The 20181-nt window shown below is 38.4% G+C and overlaps 1 protein-coding gene across 7 annotated transcripts in view; it reads right to left on the bottom strand.

The window, feature by feature from the left end:
• Positions 1-20181, bottom strand: part of SASH1 (SAM and SH3 domain containing 1) — a 1700050-nt gene that overhangs the window by 179118 nt on the left and 1500751 nt on the right. For all 7 annotated transcript variants that reach the window (XM_044068900.1, XM_044068881.1, XM_044068872.1 and 4 more), the window contains one exon: positions 14060-14195. In XM_044068900.1, coding sequence (XP_043924835.1) covers positions 14060-14195 — 136 coding nt within the window. The remainder of the gene's footprint in view (positions 1-14059; positions 14196-20181) is intronic.

Below are 20181 nucleotides of genomic sequence, written 5' to 3'. Positions count from 1 at the left end.
AGGGATTGCCCTGCTGGAGCCACAGATGCACTTCAGCATTTGTCCACTAGATGGCACCCACTCCCCACTAATCTGACTTCAATTCACTTACTTTCTTGTTTTCTGTTTAAGCTCTAACTTTTCTTTTTCTCTCTCTTTCTAAACATCATAGCCCACTCTATCCTACTATATCCCTGTCCGCTGCACTTACCCTTCTGCAATCTGCACTCTTCTGATAGGTTCTCGATCTTCTCCTGCCTTCCTTGGCTCAACCCGCACCGTTTGCCCTGCAGGCTCACTCCGCCCCCAGCACCTCTACCTTTATTCCTTCAAAACCACACCTACTACCCTACTTGACCTATTAGTGTCCAATACTCTATCAACACCCACTCCCAAACCACACCCTTATCAACCATCACTCAACTCCCCACTCCTTCACTAACAGAAGGGACTTACCTGCTCCACTGTACATACAACACTCTAGTATCCACAAAAAATTCAGCAACATCATATTCAAAACCCTCATATATCTCCATTTTACTACTACTCCTCCTCAACTTATCCTATATTTACTACCTCACCCAACCCATTAATACCTACCACTCACAACCCTTCTACGTAACCAACCATCTTACCTCATCTCTCTCATATTCACACACCCCAATTTCTCCCCACCTATATCCTATAAAAAACCTTCTACTTTTTACTTACAAAACTTATTACCTCTCATAAATATTCTACCCCCGTAGTAACTAGCAAACCCTTCAGAATCATAATAGAGCCCAATTTACACTCTAAACAGTCCAATTATCTCTCTAACTCAATCTTATATCCGATTACCATTCTATTATCAGGAGATATCCATCCTAACCCTAGAACCCCCACCTCAACCACTATAGAAAAGTCCATATTACTTACTTCTCTAAACTCCCAAAGTATAGTTAACAAAATCCCAAACCTCCATGCCTGGCTTATACACAATAAACCTGACATCCTATCCATCTCTGAAACATGGTTAAAACCCCACATAAAAGACTCTGAAATAATTCCTCCCAACTATTCTATCATTAGAAAAGACAGATTCCACAAAAAAGGGGGAGGAGTAGCTCTCCTATACTCATCCTCCTTGTCAGTGACTCCCTATAACAAACCTACTCCTCACTTTAATAATGCTGAATTACTCCTAACGTTACTTCAAGTTAACAAACACAAGCACATATGTATAGCGTCCCTCTACATCCCCCCAGGTGATAATATTTCTACACTTGAAGACATCCTCTCCTGGCTCTCCACCAACATTAGCAACGAAACAATAATCTTAGGAGACATGAATATCAATTGGTCCTCCATTTAGTCTCCCTCAAACCCACCTAATATCAACCTCTACAATTTTTCACAGCTAATCAACTCTATAACCCACCCCTCAAAAACCTCTCTAGCAGTAGTATTCTAGACTGGATTTTAGTCTCTCACCCCCATTATTTCTCTGACAGTGGTACTCTTCCTGATCCTCTTAGTGACCACTTACCCATCTTCACACACTGACTCCCCTTACCCCTAAATCGTACTCACAACTATACTACTATTCGCAACCAAAAAAACTTTAACCCAACGACCTTTTCTAATGCTCTAAAAGCAATAAATTGGAATAGTCTAAAAACACTATCTCGAGATAATGCGGTAGCCCACTTCAACTCAACCTTCTTAAACCTTCTAGACTACCATGCTCCCTTAAGAACAAAAAGAATAAAAATTAAAACTGCCCCTTGGCTTATCAAAAATACACTAGCAACCATGCGACACAGAGATAAAGTGTGGGCACACTACCAGAAAAATAAGACCCCCCCCTCATCCATAACGAATACAAAACACTTCGAAATAAAGTAAAAAAGCTCATCATCACTGATCGACAAAATTACTTCTCCATACTCCAAAACAATAATAAAACAAACCCTCAGAAATTCTGGAAAGGAATCTCCACTCTCCTTAATCTTAACAAACCAGATAGCCCCACCCCAGACCCTAATGCCCCCGACATAGACTTGGCTACCCAATTTAACTCTTTTTCATTGATTCTATTTCCAAACTAACCTCATCTTTCTCTAACATCACTACACTCTCCCATTCTCCCCCATCCTCCTCTACTAACACTCTACCCTCCACTGCTACTTCCCCCCATTCTCATCTACTAATTCTCTACCCTCCACCCCCATTCTCATCTACTAATTCTCTACCCTCCACCTCTTATTCTACTCTCACTTCCTCTTCATCTCCATCAACCGAAATACCCCCTCTTCCCACTCCCCACTTTTCTCATTAAAACCTATACCCACATCTACCATAAAAAAAACTCCTTCAAAAACTGAAGCCATGCTCTAATGCTCCTGACAACATTCCTTCACATTTTCTTAGCATAGCTGCCGAAGCGATCGCCTACCCCATAAGCATTCTAATCAACTGCTCTATCCTAGAAAGCATAGTACCCCAAATCTGGAAAAGGGCCTTTATCATACCTTTACATAAAGGAGGCAACAATAACAATGTTACTAATTTCCGTCCCATTGCTATCGTGTCTCCCATCTCTAAACTAGTGTATCCAACTTCAACTCCTACCACATCTCTTAGACAATCACCTACTAACTCCCACTCAACATGGTTTCAGACCAGGCTACAGCACTATGACAGCCCTCCTCTCCTTCCTTGAAACTGTAAACAAAGCCCGGGACTCTGGTCATATTGTTTCTACCCTACTACTTGACCTCTCTAAGGCCTTTGACACTATCTCTCACAACCTACTTTTAACTAAACTCTCTAATCTTAACCTAGCTCCTTCCTCTCTGAACTGGTTCTCCAGCTACTTATCCAATAGATATCAAGCAGTAAAATGGAAAAAGGCCACCACCTCATTCCTTAATACTCCAACTGGAGTTCCCCAAGGTTCCATATTGGGTCCCCTCCACTTTAATATATTTATAAATGAGTTCCGCAACTCTATCCCTTTCTCAAATATCATCCAATACGCAGACGATTCAACTATTATCTGTTCTGCCACATCTATCCCTACACTCCTAAGGCTTACTCAAGATGCTTTCTCAACCACTGAACAATGGATGAATAAAAATCACCTAGCACTCAATGCCTCTAAAACCAAATTAATGGTATTCACTCCCTCTAGTCACCTCTTTCGACACAAACACATTCTCTATTACTAGTTATAATAATACAACTCTGGAACTGGTATCAGAGACCAAGTTACTTGGGGTCCAAATTGACAGTCAGTTCAAATTCAACTCCCACTTACAACTAAACATAAAAAAAAACCCCATCAAAAATCAGTATCTTACACCTGCCACTAAAATCACTCTCTCTACATCTTTTCTTATCCCCTCCCTTCTCTATGGAGCTCCACTCCTAACTAATCTACAATCCTCCCTGAAAACACAACTGTCCTCCTGCTACAACAAAATCGCCAAGTTCGCTACCAGCCATAAGTCCTCCACTCACCACTGTTCCTCTCTCCACAAACTGAAATGGCTAGAACTACCCAATCATCTCACCTATACTCAACTTACTCTTGCACACAAGCTCATTTTCAACCCCTCCCTCTGTCCTTCCCTTTCCTCTGCCTTTAAAATGCACCTACCTGACAGAGTACTAAGGTCTAACAACCAAAATCTATTAGAAGTGTACAAACCAACTCGTCCCCCAGGCAAACATCTTCCATCCTATGGTCTAGCACGTCTCTGGAACTCCCTACCTCCATCCATTCGTACCACTTCTAATCGCTTTATTTTCAAAAAATCTCTTCACTCACATCTAATATCCCAGTGGGAATGCTCCTGCTCCCACCCAACATAACTTATGCTGCCAATTTAATTCTTCTTTTCTTTCCCCTCTTTACACAAGCAATCTCCTTTTACCATCACCCCCAACTCATACATCCCTGTAATTACTAAGCTGTTTGCAAAGTATGCATTAGGTTGCACCTCAAGTGTAAGCTTCCTAATATGTATTGGCTCTTCAGTATTTATTTTGTAATGATCCTTTACTAGTCTGTATCACCTGTACTGTTTGTAATGCTTGCTCTAGTCTGTAACACTTGTAAAATTATAATCTATAAACTATTGTAACCTTGATTGTTTTGGGGCTACAACCTATTGTAACCTTGATTGTTTTGGAGCTACAACCTATTGTAACCTTGATTGTTTTTGCTTACAACCTATTGTAACCTTGATTGTTTTGGAGCTACAACCTATTGTAACCTTGATTGTTTTGGAGCTACAACCTATTGTAACCTTGATTGTTTTGGAGCTTTTCTCCCCAGGACTCCATTGAAAACGGGTTCATATTGGCCCAATGGACTATCCTGGTAAACCAACTGCAAATAAATAAATAAATAAATGTTCCTTGCATCAGTATAGTCACTAAGATCTGACCTAACAAATTGACTCATACTAGAGTGAAGGCCATGTTTACTTTCTAGACCCAGAATGTGCTGGTCATGTGGGATGGAAAGGAAATGTGACAAATGCCTGTTTACACGTGTACCTTGTTGTCTCATCTACAGACATTACTTCTCCAGTGTTCCAGTTCTGTCAAATGAAATTTATTCCTGAAGAACAATGACTGTCCATAACAAACAAAGCTGAAATAAAAAGCAAACCCTTTAGTTTGTACATCCCAATAAGCAGCAGTTTATTCTCTCAGTCTTCTCAAACATTTTTTTCAAAATACAGGGTGGTGATTAAACAGCCATTACTATTAATCAGAACTACCTGCTGAAAGGGGAGCCTGGATATTGATAGCGTATGTACTGGCACAATCAGAACAAAACGAAAACAGAATAAAACTCCATACAACTGTATGCCCTCTACAACTGCATGCTAGGGTAGAGTGAAGTCCTATTTTCAACAGTGGCAATCTTTTTGAAACCCAGTTCTGGGAAAGTTAAATTGTGAGACCTTTCTCAGAAAGACATTTGCATACTACGTGGCTATGGCCATACCCAACAGGTAGGAGGATGAGGGGACCGTAGTTTTACAAACACTCACCTAGAATGAAACTAGCAAAAGTAATCTAAATAAGACATTCCTAGTGAGCAGTTCAAGCGTATAACAGTGATTATTATCCAAGCATGTCAAGAAAACTACAAACTCATACAATGATAAAATAATTCTAGTTACATAAGATAATATTAGAAACGCATTGAACAATATGAGCCTGACAAGCAGGGTCACAAGGAAAAAGTATCTCCCTTTCTTCAAGGGAGGAAAAACTGTGGCTTCTGTAGCATAGAACCTTTGTTTTTTCCAAGAGCTCCGCACAAAGTGTTTACTCCCTGAGTGAAGATCTTTTTTGAGCATCAAGTTTTTTTTTTTTTTTTTTTTTTTTGAAGGATGATATTCGGTTCTAAGGAATGGCCAAGAAAAACCTACTGGTCCTTGGTGATGGTGTATCAAGCTACTACAGTCTTGACCATCCAAGCCCCACAGCCATTCCTGAGTGACAGTCACAGTTGTGACTCCCAAGATGTGAAGGCACACACCCTAGGGACTTGACTGGCACAACTGAAGGGTTCGAACCTGCCTGATGAGTAGGAGGTCCTTCTCATTCTATAACATGTGCATTCTTCAAGTGAACTGAGGTGGTTTAGTATAAAAATGAATGGGGCCAAGGTGCATTACAGAGAGCTCCTCCACAGTGGTTAGTGCCTGTTTCATCTTTTCGACTAGGCATTGGCATGGGACATCCTGTATGATCTGCTCAGCTCATCTTTAAGAAAAGTGTAAGCCATACCATCCAGCAAAGGTATATTCCTGAGCATGTTACCTTAGCTTTGGTATCAGTCAATACTGAAGTGGGCTGTATGAAAGTCCACTGTAGAAGTCAAGATCTTAACAGATCCTCCTCTCTTCCAAACTGGGGAGTTGTGCCAGCCTCTCCAATGTCTGATCCACTACAAATGAATAACACGTGGAAAGGTGAGAGGAGTCCGAACAGAACATCCTCTTGCTAACCATGTCTAAAACCCTAGAAACCTTAAGAGGTGGTAAGATGTTATTTCTGATATCTATGTTAATGTGAAAAGACCACTCGGGACTCTGCCTAGAAGCAGTGTCAGGATGTTACACCACTCAGACGAGACCTTGCTGAAGGCATAGATATTCTTAAAAGCAGCAGCAGTAGTAGCATAACGTAGATGCTACATGCTTTCAGGCTACAGAAATAACATTTTCTAAATGATGGACCCAGATAGTGATGAGCCAAAGCTATTTCTCTTTCTTGCACAGATACTGGTGGGGGAGCCCATAGTGGTAAAAGGCCTGCCTCTGGTGGGATTCACATTAGCTATCTGTACACAACATAAATCCCTTGAAGGGGGTCCGAGATGCAAATATATGGCGCAGTGGTGGACAATGGGCTCACTAAGCCACAAATGGGTTGTAGCCTTCACAGTAAGTGTGAGGGAGCATGCAATCGCATGCAAAAGGCATTCTGAGCCTCTGTGAGGATGTGGATTGGACATCCTCCAATAAGTGATAGGTTAAGACAATAAAACTGCCTTCCAGCTGTGCCAGTGAGGGTACAGTGTGCTCCTGTGGCTGCCTGAATGACAGCCCTGTCTATACAGCTCTTCCCATGAAACAAGAAGAAATGCGACATTAAGGTAACAAAACAGGCTATATTCAACTAATGGGAGGCTCAAAGGTTGGCAAGTGTTAGGGGCAATATGCAATTAGAAAAAAATTATTTGAATTGTGCCATTAGCAGAAAAGAACTGAGTGAAGCACAAACTCCTACGCCCATGTGTGATGTCTTGGCACAGACCAACAGGAATTACATGCATACTACTAGGCTGCAGATATGAAAAGATTCAGAAATGTGCAGAGCTGACTACAATACAGCAGGAACTTTCAGAAGTAACCACCAGCAAATGGCATTTGATGTCATGTAAGGAAGATATGTAATTTTATAATGTCCTGTTAGTTTCTTAGCCCATCATTCACTCCACACAAAAAAAATGGATACATTTTGGAGAAGTATCTATGAAGATCCTGTGGAACATAAAGATGCTAAATGGATAGAAGAAGTAAAAGGAAGACCAGAGATATTGAAACAAAGTTAAGAAAAGCCTCTAATTGGAAACCCCCAAGCCCAGATGCAGCACCTAACTCCTCACTAAAGTATTAACATCTTTGCATGAAGACTTAGCCATGAGTAAGAACTATTTATATGTGCACCCCGAACAGACATCAGTCTGGCTAATGACAGGAAAAACAATGCTCCTACTTAAGAGTGAACCTGCAAGCTATCCTAAAAACTATAGACCAATAACTTCCCCTTCTGACAGCATACAATTACTGCAATAGATCAAAAGGGTAATAAAAAAAATTCATATGGAACAAAGGATCATTTGTTGTTAAATAAATTCACAGTGGAGAACTCTAAAAAGGGGAAGAATCTACGTACAGCATGGATAGACTACAGAAAAGCATTTGACAGCATCCCACATTCATGGGTAAGAGAGTGCTTAAAAATGTAAAAGATACACCCGTACACTGAAACTACATTACAGCGACCATGAAACAGTGGCAAACCACTTTGCAGTTAAGCCATGATAAAGGGCACATTATTATTCCAGGAATAAAAATCCAAAGGGGGATATTCCAGGGTGACTCTCTGTCACTATTCCTCTTTTGTCTTGCCCTTAACCCATTAAGCTATCTACTTAACAGATCAGGTCATGGCTATAATTTGGCTCCCAGAAAGCAACAAAGTGCAAAGACTTCTCATCTTCTCTGTTGGCTCATCAGATAAGGAACTGAAAGCACAACTGCAGGTAGTCAAAACTTTTTCAGATGATATAAGAATGTCATTCTGTTTTGATAAATGTGCAGAAGCAAATTTTAAAACAGGAAAGCTGCAGCACCAAGATAACATCAGTTGGGAACAAGAATGGGATATAAAAGGACTTGAGAAAGAGGAAGTAGTGTATAAATAGTTAGGAAGTGATGAAGGATCAATAATAAAATGAACAAGTGTGAACAAAACTTAGTAAGGAATATTTTAGAAGCTTAAATTAATAGTAAAACAGCAGTGACATCTAGGAACAACGTTCAAACTATAAACCAATTTGCTCTTCCTGCCCTAAGTTACAATTTTGGAGTGACTGACTATCCCCAAAAGGTGCTGGATAGATTAGACAGGAAAACAAGAAGGATGACTCATGCTCATCAAAAGATTTATAAAAATCAGTGCATAACAAGATTATATATTCCCCGTTCTGAAGGAGGTGTGGGCCTCCTTGAAATTGATTACATGTATAGATCTGCAATCGTGGGACTGCATACATATCTGCTGATCTCACAAGACTCAAACACAGTGAATGTTTTGAAACATGAGAAGAATAAATCTAAGATGAGTTCCCTGCTTAGTCCATCAGAAGCATATTGGCATCAAGCGGGAATGGAACTCAAACCAGAAGGCGATAAAAATCAGGCAGCAACTGAATATGCCAAAAAACAAAAGGAAGAATATAAAGGTGAAGGATCAGATAACAAGGCAAGAAATGTGGAAAATGCATAAATATAGTTGCAAGCATAGACAACTCCTGGAACAACATCATGTTGATCAGGACTGAACACAGGAATGGTTAAGGAGAGGTGAATTTAAACCAAAAGTCGAAATGTTAATATTGGCAGCCAAGATAGTGAACTACATACATGCTGGTTTATAAAGTCCATTGAATATGTGGGAGAAACAGACAAATGTAGGTTTTGCAAAACAATTGGATACAGTTGCACATCTTGTTGCTGGTTGTGACATACTAATGGCAGAAGTACTGTATACTAAAAAGTATAATAATGTGGCAAAACTGTTGCACTGGGGATTGTGCAAACAATATAACATTGAAGTAGCTGAAAAATGTTGGAAACATGAGCCACAAAGCATCATAGAAAATGATGAAGTCTACATCACATGGGATCACCCATTACCAACATTTCAAAAAAAGGACATGAGAAATCCAGATATAGTAGTCCATTAAAAGAAGACAAAAGTAGCATTGATCACTGAAATCCCTAAACCCAGTCACTACAGTGTCTTACGTACAGAGACAGACAGTCATAAAACACCAGGATTTGCAGGTGGAAATGAGGGCAATTTGGAAGAATTTAGACAGTTCCAAGAGTAGTAGGAGCAATGGGTCTCATAATAAAGAATTTACAGTCGTATTTTAGATACGCTACAGATACATGTACTGCCATATGAATTGCAGGAGTTGTCAGTTATGGGCACATTGCTGGTGCTGCAAAGAGCACTTCTGGCTAACATCAACAACTGAAACAGTACTTACTTCACAATCTTTACTCATAATTTGACTTAGGAATGGAGTCCATTCCCGTCAAGGTATTAGAGACCCAAAAGACTTGGAGAAATTAAAGTAGAAGATGACTTAATATGGATGGAATGATATATTAAGATGGATGAACAGAATCAATTAGAGAAAGTAAATAAGATCAAACATGTTAGAAGACTGGTAAAACAGATGAGCGCAGTAATCAGGATGATTAAGATAAATTCAGGAATAAATGGGACATACTCCTGTACAGCTAAACTAAAAATGGATAAACTGTTACCACAAAAATATTGACTGGAAAGGAAAGGAAAGATAGGAAGCAGAATCCCACCACGGAAACATCGAATTAAGCAACTGAGACAAGAAGTATCACTGTTAAAAGAATGTAGAAAAGGGAAAAATGCACCAACATCATCATATCATATCAAAACAGATCAGGATTTATCATACATTATTTCCAATAATAAACTAAAAATATCAGGGCAAGCAGAAATAACATAGAAGGCATCCAGATAATTATAAAAGAAAAGTACAAAATAAGCAATTCAATGATGACCCAGAAAGATTTTACTGAGAACTGGGAAATGTAGCAAGAGGAATAGAAACATCACGTAAAAAATACAAAATATGTACATTTTGGAGAAGTACTTATTAAGACCCTGTTAAAAAAAAAAAACAGGGTGCTGAATAGACAGAAGAATTAAAAGAAACTGTATGGAGCTCTAATGTAGATGATATGCAATGGGGTGAAGTAACATCCAGAGAAATTAGAAAAAAATTAAGAAAAGCTCATAACAGGAAAACCAGGGCCCCAGTATTTATCTTTTATCTAAAAGTATTAACATCTTTACACAAACATTTAATGCTAAATAATAATTACTTGTACACATCCTGAACAGACACAGACTTTGTTAACAATAGGGAAAACTATACTCATTAAGAGTGAACTTGCAAGCCATCCTAAAAACTATAAACCAATAACCTGCCTTCCAACGACATATAAATTATTTACTGGAATTGATACCGAGTTCATAGTCGTTTAAAAAAAATTCAATAATCACAACAGAAAAATTAGACATACAAAGTTCATATGGAACAAAGGATAATTTGTTGCTAAAAAAGCCATAATAGAGACTTTTAAAAAGGGGAAGAATCTAAGTATGCCATGGATAGATCATAAAAAATCATCTGACAGTATCCTACATTCATGGATAATGGAACGCTTACAGATGTGTAAGATACACTCCACACTGATCAATTACATCACAGTGACTATGAAACAGCACCAAACCACTTTACAGCTAAGCTATGACAAAGGGCAAATTATTATTCCAGTTTTGTCTTGCCCTTAACACGTTAAGTTGTTTACTTAATAAGGTAGGCTATGGTTATAGTTTAATGCCTAGAAACCAGGATTGTCTAAAGACAACTTTTCTACCTTCAGTGGATGATTTTAAATTGTAGTTCATCAGACAAGGATTGGAAAGACCAACTAACTACAAATGGTTAAGCTTTCTCAGATACAGGAATGAATTTTGGTCTCGATAAATGTGCAAAAATCAACATTTATAAAAGGAAAACTGCAGCACCAGGAAAATATCAACCCTGGGGCATGTATGCGATATAACGGAACTTGATCACAAGGGAAGAAGGGTCAAAAATAAAATATGAACACATGAGAATAAAGCTCAGTAAGGAATACTTCAAAAGACTGAAGTTAATATTGAAAACTGCTTTCACATCTAGGAATAAAGTACAAGTTATAAATCAATTTGCTCCTCCTGCTCTAACTTACAGCTTCGGGTGTGACTGAGTGGGCACAAGTACTGAACCAGTTAGACAAATAAACAAGAAAAATACTTCATGCTTACCATCTGGAAGCTTAGGCCCTCATTCTGAACGTGGTATGGGCCTGCTCGAAACTGATTACATGTACAGATCTGCAGTCATAAGACCGCTACATATCTGCTGACCTCATCAGATCCAAACATAGTGAAAGGTGTAAAACATGAAAAGAAGAAGCCTAAGATGACATATTTGCTTAACGTGTCAGGAGCATTTCAGAAGAAACCAGGAATGGAACTCAAACTAGAAGTACGCAAAAATCAGACAACAACTGAAAGTGTCAAAAAAAACCCCTAACAAAATAAAAAATATAAAGAAAATGATCAGATGACATGGAAAGAAAACTGGAAAGTCCACAAATATAGCGGCAAATAGTGGCAAGTACACAGATCTGGAACAACCTCATGTTGACCAAGATTTGACACAGGAATGGCTAAGAAGTAAATTGAAACCAAAAGATGAAAGGCTACTAATGTCTGCCAAAGGTTCTCAGTTAAAGGTGACCAAGATAGTGGACTACATACATTTTGGCTTACAAAATCCATAGAACAAGTGGAAGAAGCAGACAAATATAGGTTCTGTAAAACAGAACAGGAATCAGTTGTACACCTCATTACTGAGTGTGATACATTCATGGCTGAGGGTCTGTACACGGAGAGGCACAATAATGTTGTAAGATTGTTGCACTGGGGATTGTACAAACACTACTATATGTATGTGGCTGAGAAGCATTGGAAACAAACAACAAAGCATTGTAGAGAATGAACTTTACATCATGTGATCACTGATCACACATTAGCAACAATTCAAAAAATAGATGCAAAAAAAATAGATATGGTAGTTAACGAAAAAAATACAAAAACAGCACTGATCATTACAATTGCTACACCTAGTGATTACATAGTCATACACAAAGAGAGGTTCAAAGTTATCAGGATTTATAGTCAGAAACAAGAGCAATGTGGAAGGGAGTCCTTTTGGATGAAAGCTTACACTGTATTTATGAGAAAAGTGGTTCTAAGGTGTCTGCCACGTTTTTTCACTTATTTTGTACTTTTCTTAATTGGTATTGTAAGTGATAATTTATACTGTTGGTATCTGATCCCAGTCCTTCATAGTTCTACAAGTGTCAGGACTAAAAACAAAAAAATGAAGAATTTATATTTGTCCTTAAACATGCTACCAATATACACAACTCCATATTAAGAGCAGAAACTGGCAATTCTTGGTACACTGAGACTACTGAGAAGAACACTCTTGGCTAATATCAAAGACTGAAACACTGACTTCATGAATGTTAATCATTCCCTGACTTATAAACTGGGACCATTAAAAACCTAACTATTTGGAGAAATTATACCTTGTGGAAGAAACAAGGATGTTGGATCACAACACTTCACACAAACTAATAGATGTTTCTAAACATTTAGCGTTAAGTAATAGCTGACATATGAAAGCATGATGGCATGCATTAAAGAGTTTAACTGATACACAACTCTATATCATCTAAACAGGTATCTTCAGAAATGCATTAAGAAAATACTTAAACTTTCTGTTATGAGTGTATTTAAAATGGCAGCAGGACCCTGTTTGCCTAATAATGTATTAGAACCTATTTTGACTTCTTTGAAATTATTTCAGAAAACAATTACGCCTTTAACATTGCTGTTAATCAAATCTGTAGCTTCACTGAGATCTGCTGCATTTTTTGAGTGGATCATTCATGATGTAATATTGATCCCCTTCAATAAGCAGAGAGCAGTAATTAAATAAAGCTAAAATTATCCATCCATTTTCTAAGAGCTGTGAATTTTTTCCCAGCATTACTACTGAACACTGAGACTAAGGCCTTCACTAAATCAATGCAGAGAAACATCATGGAGTCAAGTCTTTTTAGCATTATATTTTCATATTCAACACTACATTCAATAAAGTCTTTTACAAATTCAGTTGAAAATATGTTTGGTTCTTACATAAAGTGGACAATAGTGGGAAGCGATCCTGAGAATGAAAATCTAGTCACATCAGCCTTTCCGCTATCTGACAAGGAACGAAGGAATGGTGCGATCAAGTCTGTTAGAAATGTTTGCACTTGTGCATACCCAGACTTTTTGTTCTTGTGTGCACAACAGCACATAGTGCCTTAAGTGATGACATGATTCTTGCAAGCTCATACCTCTTCTGCTCAGTTGTACTTGTTAGCATTTCCCAATTTAAAACTCTGTTTATGCCATTCCAGTAATTATGTTGTACATTCCCCCTTTTCAGGGGTGAGTGTAATACTCTAATAATACAATCACTCAGTCATTCTCTGCCATTTTCACCTAAAATGTAAGAATTCTTTTCCTTATAGTTTAACGATAACTTGACTGTGTTATCTGCAAATTACCTGCTGTTGCTGGTACCATTTATGTGAGTCATATCAGAAAAGTGAGCACAAAAGCCAGCCAAATGGCAAAGAGACAGAGTACCTGCATGTCCAAATACCCTACATTGTCTAGTGACTCAAGTAATGTAGGGTTGCCTTGATACAACTGCCCCCTACAACCACAGCAAGATCCATAGAAAAAGAAAGTTCCAGATTGCTGCAATATTTGTTCAAATGAAATAGAAGGAGGTCATATCTTTAAACATAGATTTCATTATCAACTGTATCATGCTGTCAACGGTCAGATATTAAACAGTGACTAAGGACCTTAACATACAGTGCATGGTTGTGTTAACGTAAAGATGCCCAATTACTGGGGACTACCAGCATAGGAACGTGTGGCACAGCACCCCACCAATGGACACACACAGTTGTTTATTCATAAGTGTACAAACGTTTCATGACTAAAGTGATTGATTTCTGGGAAACAAGGATGAAAAGCAACTCACTCATTGAACTTTGACCACTTAAAGAACTTCTGAGACTTTCAACAGATCCTCCACTTTTTAGCTTAGGCTTATCCAAGGAATCTGTGTCTGGATGAGGTGACTGTGGACAACCAGGCATCCCATCAGGACTAGAGTCCTAGAAAAGAAAAAACAAAAATATATCATGGCACTGACTTAATGTGATACTCAGGTGGTGGCATACAGCTTTCTTTAGAAACTCAGTTTTGGCACTGTTATTTACAAACACACACTGCTGACAATAGCAACTGCAAGAATTAAAAGTTAAGGTTAAGATTACCAGACTAATAATTTCACAAGAGTTCAACAATGTCAATGTATGTACAGGCCATTAACTGTTTACTGCTATATCTCATCCTCACACAGAGATGAAGCAAAGGTGGGGTGTTAGGGGGAGTGAGCGGGAGTTCCTGCACTTTTTGGTTTGTTTTTTCCCTTCACTAAAGAGCTAAGGGGATGTGGATATGGCTGCTGTAGGAAGTCAGCTGATACTTTTGTACCAATTGGCTTTTCATAGTAAAAGCCAAACTCCTTATTTTCTTTTTTTGCTCTTGATTTGAAGAGATGAGGGAGTTGGGTGCTTTATCGGGGATCACCACCAGGCACTAGATGGGACAATGACAGCTCTGTCTGCACACACACACACACACACACACACACACACACACACATGAACACATGCACACACACACATGTGCACGCACACACACACGCACAAAGGAATCAATCCTTCTGGAACCTATACAAAAGGAGGTACTATCTTGTCAAAAGCAACAACAGAATTAGGAATGTTGACTACAGTGTCTAGCAGGACAGCAGAGAGGACTAAAGCTAGAAATGAGACTAATTCTAAATTCCTTGGATCAATTCTTGCAGTCTCTCAGTCTCCACTTGCATACCTTGGTGCCCTGAGCCAGTCATTCAACCAGATAGTGAAAAAAAGTGTTAATTTCTACTGGGTTTAACAAATAGATAAAAAATACACAGCATCAACTAGGGTTTCTCTGATGAGGAATATGTCACTTACAGAGCTTAGGAAAGAACAAAGGAATAACTACACTGGAGGGGATAGATACAGGAAGACATCATATTTACATGACTGGCCACAGTATGACTACTATGACACCACAGGAAAACACAAAGTTAATTATGAAATTAAATATAGCCAGGAACGTCAGGTATGAGATTTAAAACATTTCACAATATTTTGGTGATGTAAGTGTGCACCAAGTTCAACTGCAGTGCCTGGTTCTGTCATTGAAAGGTACTATTTCCCCTGCCACTGCTTAGGTTGTAAACTGCAGTTCAATGAACAAAAACCAATGGATGGAACCTTTTACCTCAAGAATCAGTGAATCTTTAAAAAAATGAAAGAGCAAACTGCATAGAAATAAACAGAGTTTGTAGGAACACTGCATGCAGAACAATATTCATGTAGAATGAAATTTAAGTGAAAGCAGGAATTGAGCAATTTATGTATTAAAGGAAATGCTATAGTCAGTATATGCAGGCATGTTAATTTTAAAAAATCTCATGTTTAATAAAGATGTTTAAAAAAACTGTCAAATTAATATTTGGTAAATGTCCATAATCAAAGATTTTTTTAACTGAGGATTAGACAATTAACATAATAAGAAACTTATTGTTCTGAAAATAAGTCTGCAACCATGTTGGCAATTATTTACTGTCGCAAATACTGGAGAGGAAGGAGCAAAAAGTTAGCAGATATGCCACTAGAGGGCAGCTTCTGGCAAAGTAACTATTTTGGATTTTTTTCCCCCCCAAATAAATGTTGCACTGAGCAGGTGAAAGCTTTTACTGTAATGCTTCATAATGGAAAAAAATCATAATGGAAGACTTAACAATGACCTTAACGGTCATACAACAAAGCAGGCCAAGCTCATTCTGACACATTATTTCTTATTTTGCTCTTCAATTTTTTTAAAAGACACAATTCCACAGCTAAAAACCTTTTGAAGTGGTAATGACTACATTTTGTTAGCAATTCATCAGTAAAAGTAAAAAGTAATGGTACAATTACTACCCCCTTGAATTTGCCATAAAGTCTTTAATTACTGCTGCAGAAGCGTATCTGCTCATTTTGGATCCTGAGATGAGCTACTTTGTCTAACAAGTCTATCCTATATCAATGCTATGGAATTCCTACTATAGTAGGTAACGTCTTGAAACATACAGCATGGAAATAGTTTGGGGAAGGTAAAGAGAAACAAAAATATCCACAGGTGTTGTGAATATAGAGATAGATCTCACTTTACTATGGAATCATGATTGTTGGATCTCATGAATGCACAATTACATACAGCTCTTAATAATGTATTTATTCCAGCAAATCAAACTTAACTTCCAAATGGATTTTACCCTCATTAGTGATCATATACAGTAGACTCCCTCTTATCCAGCCTCTCTTTAATCGGACATCAAATTTCTGCCATAGCCCTAGTAAAAGACAGGGGTGGCCATGGTGGTGCAGCGGTTAGCATTGCCGCCTCACAGCAAGAGGTTCTCCGGTTCAATCCTCGGCTGGGGTGCCCTCTGTGCAGAGTGCGCATGTCCTCCCTGTGGTCGAATGGGTTTCCTCCCACATCCCAAAGACATGCTGTAGGTGGATTGGACACTCTAAATTGGCCCTAGGTGTGAGTGCATGCATGTGTGCGCCTTCTGTGGAACTGGCAACTCGACACCATAAAACTCCACTGCCAATCATGAGTGGATAGGTGATCTGCTGTGGTGACTCCTAACCGGGAAAAGCTGAAAGAAGAAGCCCTAACAAAAGACAACAGAGAACAACACTTCCGCCTCCACTGGGATAAATAATGACAGACATTTGAGTTTCAGACTTCATATTCATTAGCAAAAATGCATACTAACATAAATCCTATTATTCTAGCTTATTTAGAACATATAAATGCTATTTTATATGCATTTTCTGATTAACCAGACATTTGTTTATCCAGCCTAAGGTCCAGTCCCAGCAAGACTGGATAACAGGGAGTCTACTGTATATGTTTTTGAAACAATTCATCAACCAGAAATATCTGATATATTTTATCGTTGTGGAAGGTATCAGATAAAGTAGAACCAAAAAAGCAAAGGTTCTACAGCAGTCATGTGTAGGACCATCCAGAGTAGGACCATCCAGAAACAGACCTGCAGAACTCAGAAATATGTACCAAGATTATTCACAAATTACAAACTTTCCTTTTTTAAGGCACAGTGGTAGATTTGCAAATGTATCTTGCAAAAATAATGTTTCAACACTAAGGCCCATGAATACACAATGACACACAAGTCTACTGCACAAAGTGCACAGGGGGTGAAGGAAGAAGACCTGTATGTTTTACTAAGGCCCATGAATGCACAATGACACACAAGTCTAATGCACAAAGTGCACTGGGGGTGAAGAAAGAAGACCTGTATGTTTTACTAAGGCCCATGAATGCACAATGACACACAAGTCTAATGCACAAAGTGCACTGGGGGTGAAGGAAGAAGACCTGTATGTTTCTGGAGAGTGGCAAGGATGAATCTTGGCTATTACAGCCAAAAGAGAAATGAGCCCAAACTGGCAGGCTACCACACTCTGTGAGCATAAATCAAACCCACCTAAAGCCCATTCCCTCATAAATGGGGGGGGGGGGTCTGGGGTCAGGATCTTGTTGACCACAGGGGTAATTACAAGAGACATTAAGAAGAAAGTTTGCATGATGTATTTCAGATCCTACTTTGATCAGAAGTGATAGCTAAGGAAAGGCATTCTATACAACTCCAATTATGCAAATGGCAGAAAAGCAGCTTTGGAAGGAAAAGGAGGTATTAAAATAAATAAGTGTGATGCCCCTGGTTGAAAGGACAACCCTCCCCAGGCTGGCAGGTAAAATGGTCCAATGTTTAGATCCAGTGGGTTTCTCCTTCATGAGATAAGCCACATCTGTAAATGTTGAAGAGCTATAGGTCATCTCTCATGCACTGGCCACAGACACAGAGACCATAGGTAGATTAGTAAGGAGCCATTAATTAGCAAGTAGTGAGCAAAGCTTGCACAATTGTATAGCCTCTGTCTTTGTGCACATTTGTATCCAACACCATTAAGTAAATGGCTGAATAAATGTACAGCTGTAGCCAGTTCTTTCAGTAAACACGTGTGAAGAAGTAAGGGCTTTCCCTCTCATCCAAAGACAGGCGTAGTCTTATAAGGAATGAGATGCCTCTGACAACACAGTAGTTGTACTGAGTTACTAGTCTGAAAGTTAACTACAAGGGAGGGCTTACTTTGCTATAAATGAAACCAGCAGGCTGGTGTAATCTGACAAAGACAACTAAGAGAAAATTCTATGATAAATTTGAGATCAGAGCAAATGCAAAAATGGTGGTTGTTCTTCACAAGATGTAATGTCATTGTTCCTGTTAGGTAACCGTAGCCTTCATTTGGTTTCTTATCAACTATTACTCAGTAATGGCATGAACATGCATCTTTATTTCACAGACACACAAGTCTGTGACTGTGCAAGTCTGTGAACGTTTTTACCAATCCTGTACTTACATCACATTACATTACACTTGAAATTCATGACATAAAGAATGGGGCAGAGGTAAAGCCCTCATATATACTTTATTCTCTTTATATAGCCCTTTATATGCTCTTCTGAGGTAACCGCAAGTCAAAAAATGTGATGACCAAGTTGTTGTGTTGCTTTATGAGGTGTCAAAAAAGTTTTAATGCCATAAATATTTTCATAGTTCTTTTTTTTTCAATTCACAGACTCGAGACACATCCAGTATCGCTACATGTTAATTACATCATCGTTTGGTATGCTCCACGTTTTAACAATTTTGTCATATTCAGATGAACTTTTTTGGTTATCAGCTGCAAGATCCTGAAAATGCCCACCTTGTAAAAGTAGCTTTTCCATCTCCATTACAGGGCATTTACTGGTTTAATGTGTTTCCTGCTTGTGCCTCCAAACTGCAACTGGGTTTGATAAAACCAAGAACTAAAATCCACAATAATGAAAAATGGGGATAAAGCTGATGCTACATTCTGACATTATTTTATAATAAAAAAGTGAAATTAACATGTAGTTTTATTTATTTTTTTAAATGATCTGGTTATTTGAAAAGTGAGTCACCTTCATGGATCTTAACAGTGTACATCGATTTACTTCAGGTTTCAAGTAATTTATCTCTGAGATGATAAATATTCTTACTTACAATTTCTTTAATGCCCCACCCCTTTTTGGTGCCACCACTCTTTAAACTATGTATACTACATGGAATTTATTATTTCTGAGATTTGAGAAATGAAAGGGAAACCTCAGTAAAATGGAGTCGATGGTTAGAGTATGCTGCTGTGGGTATATACTTAACACTAGCAGAGTCATTCTTGAAGGGCATTGGAAATAGAAGTGACAGGAAGGTGATCAGGAAGTTGGGAATTCAGTAGGTATGCTGCCAACATTGTAGGCCAGGGTACCTATAATAATGGCACTAACTATCTGCTTGCTGGCTAAAATCTATCTGCTTTTCTCAGCCCACCGCAGCCTAGCCTGATGATTGCAATAGCCTTTACAAAATTCCTGTGCAAAAAACACTGGCAGGTGTTCTGATCTATGGCTGGATGTTGTTGAGTCCAGTGCAAGCTGAAATTCTTTGCAGCAACAATGGATCATATGTTAAAATCACCATCACCATGGCAGTCTATCTGCTTTATGTAGCTGAAGTAAATCACACAAGTGACATACAAACAGCTCAATGGTCTTCCAACTCCCTTTCATTTTACTGTATGGTAAAACACTTTAGTAATGCCAAACTCTCATGCACAACAAGGACATTTAAATAGTATTTCAGTTATAATAAATATTTTAAACAAAAAAACAAACTACACAAAATGGCAATGGAACAGTTACATGCAGCTTCTCAACATGAGCTGGATTCACAAGGAATGTAATTACCCCTTTATTCAACCACAAAATGCATTATTTGTTTTTATTTAACATTTGTTAATTGGATAAGTGAGCTAGTCCATGGATTCTCTTCAGTCCCACAAGAACAAGGTGCACACTGCATGTGAATATATACATACAGAC

This window comes from Protopterus annectens, chromosome 1.part0, assembly GCF_019279795.1.
Source record: "Protopterus annectens isolate FY-2018-M chromosome 1.part0, PAN1.0, whole genome shotgun sequence".
NCBI classification, from domain to species: domain Eukaryota; kingdom Metazoa; phylum Chordata; order Ceratodontiformes; family Protopteridae; genus Protopterus; species Protopterus annectens.
This window is presented reverse-complemented; position numbering and strand designations above follow the sequence as displayed.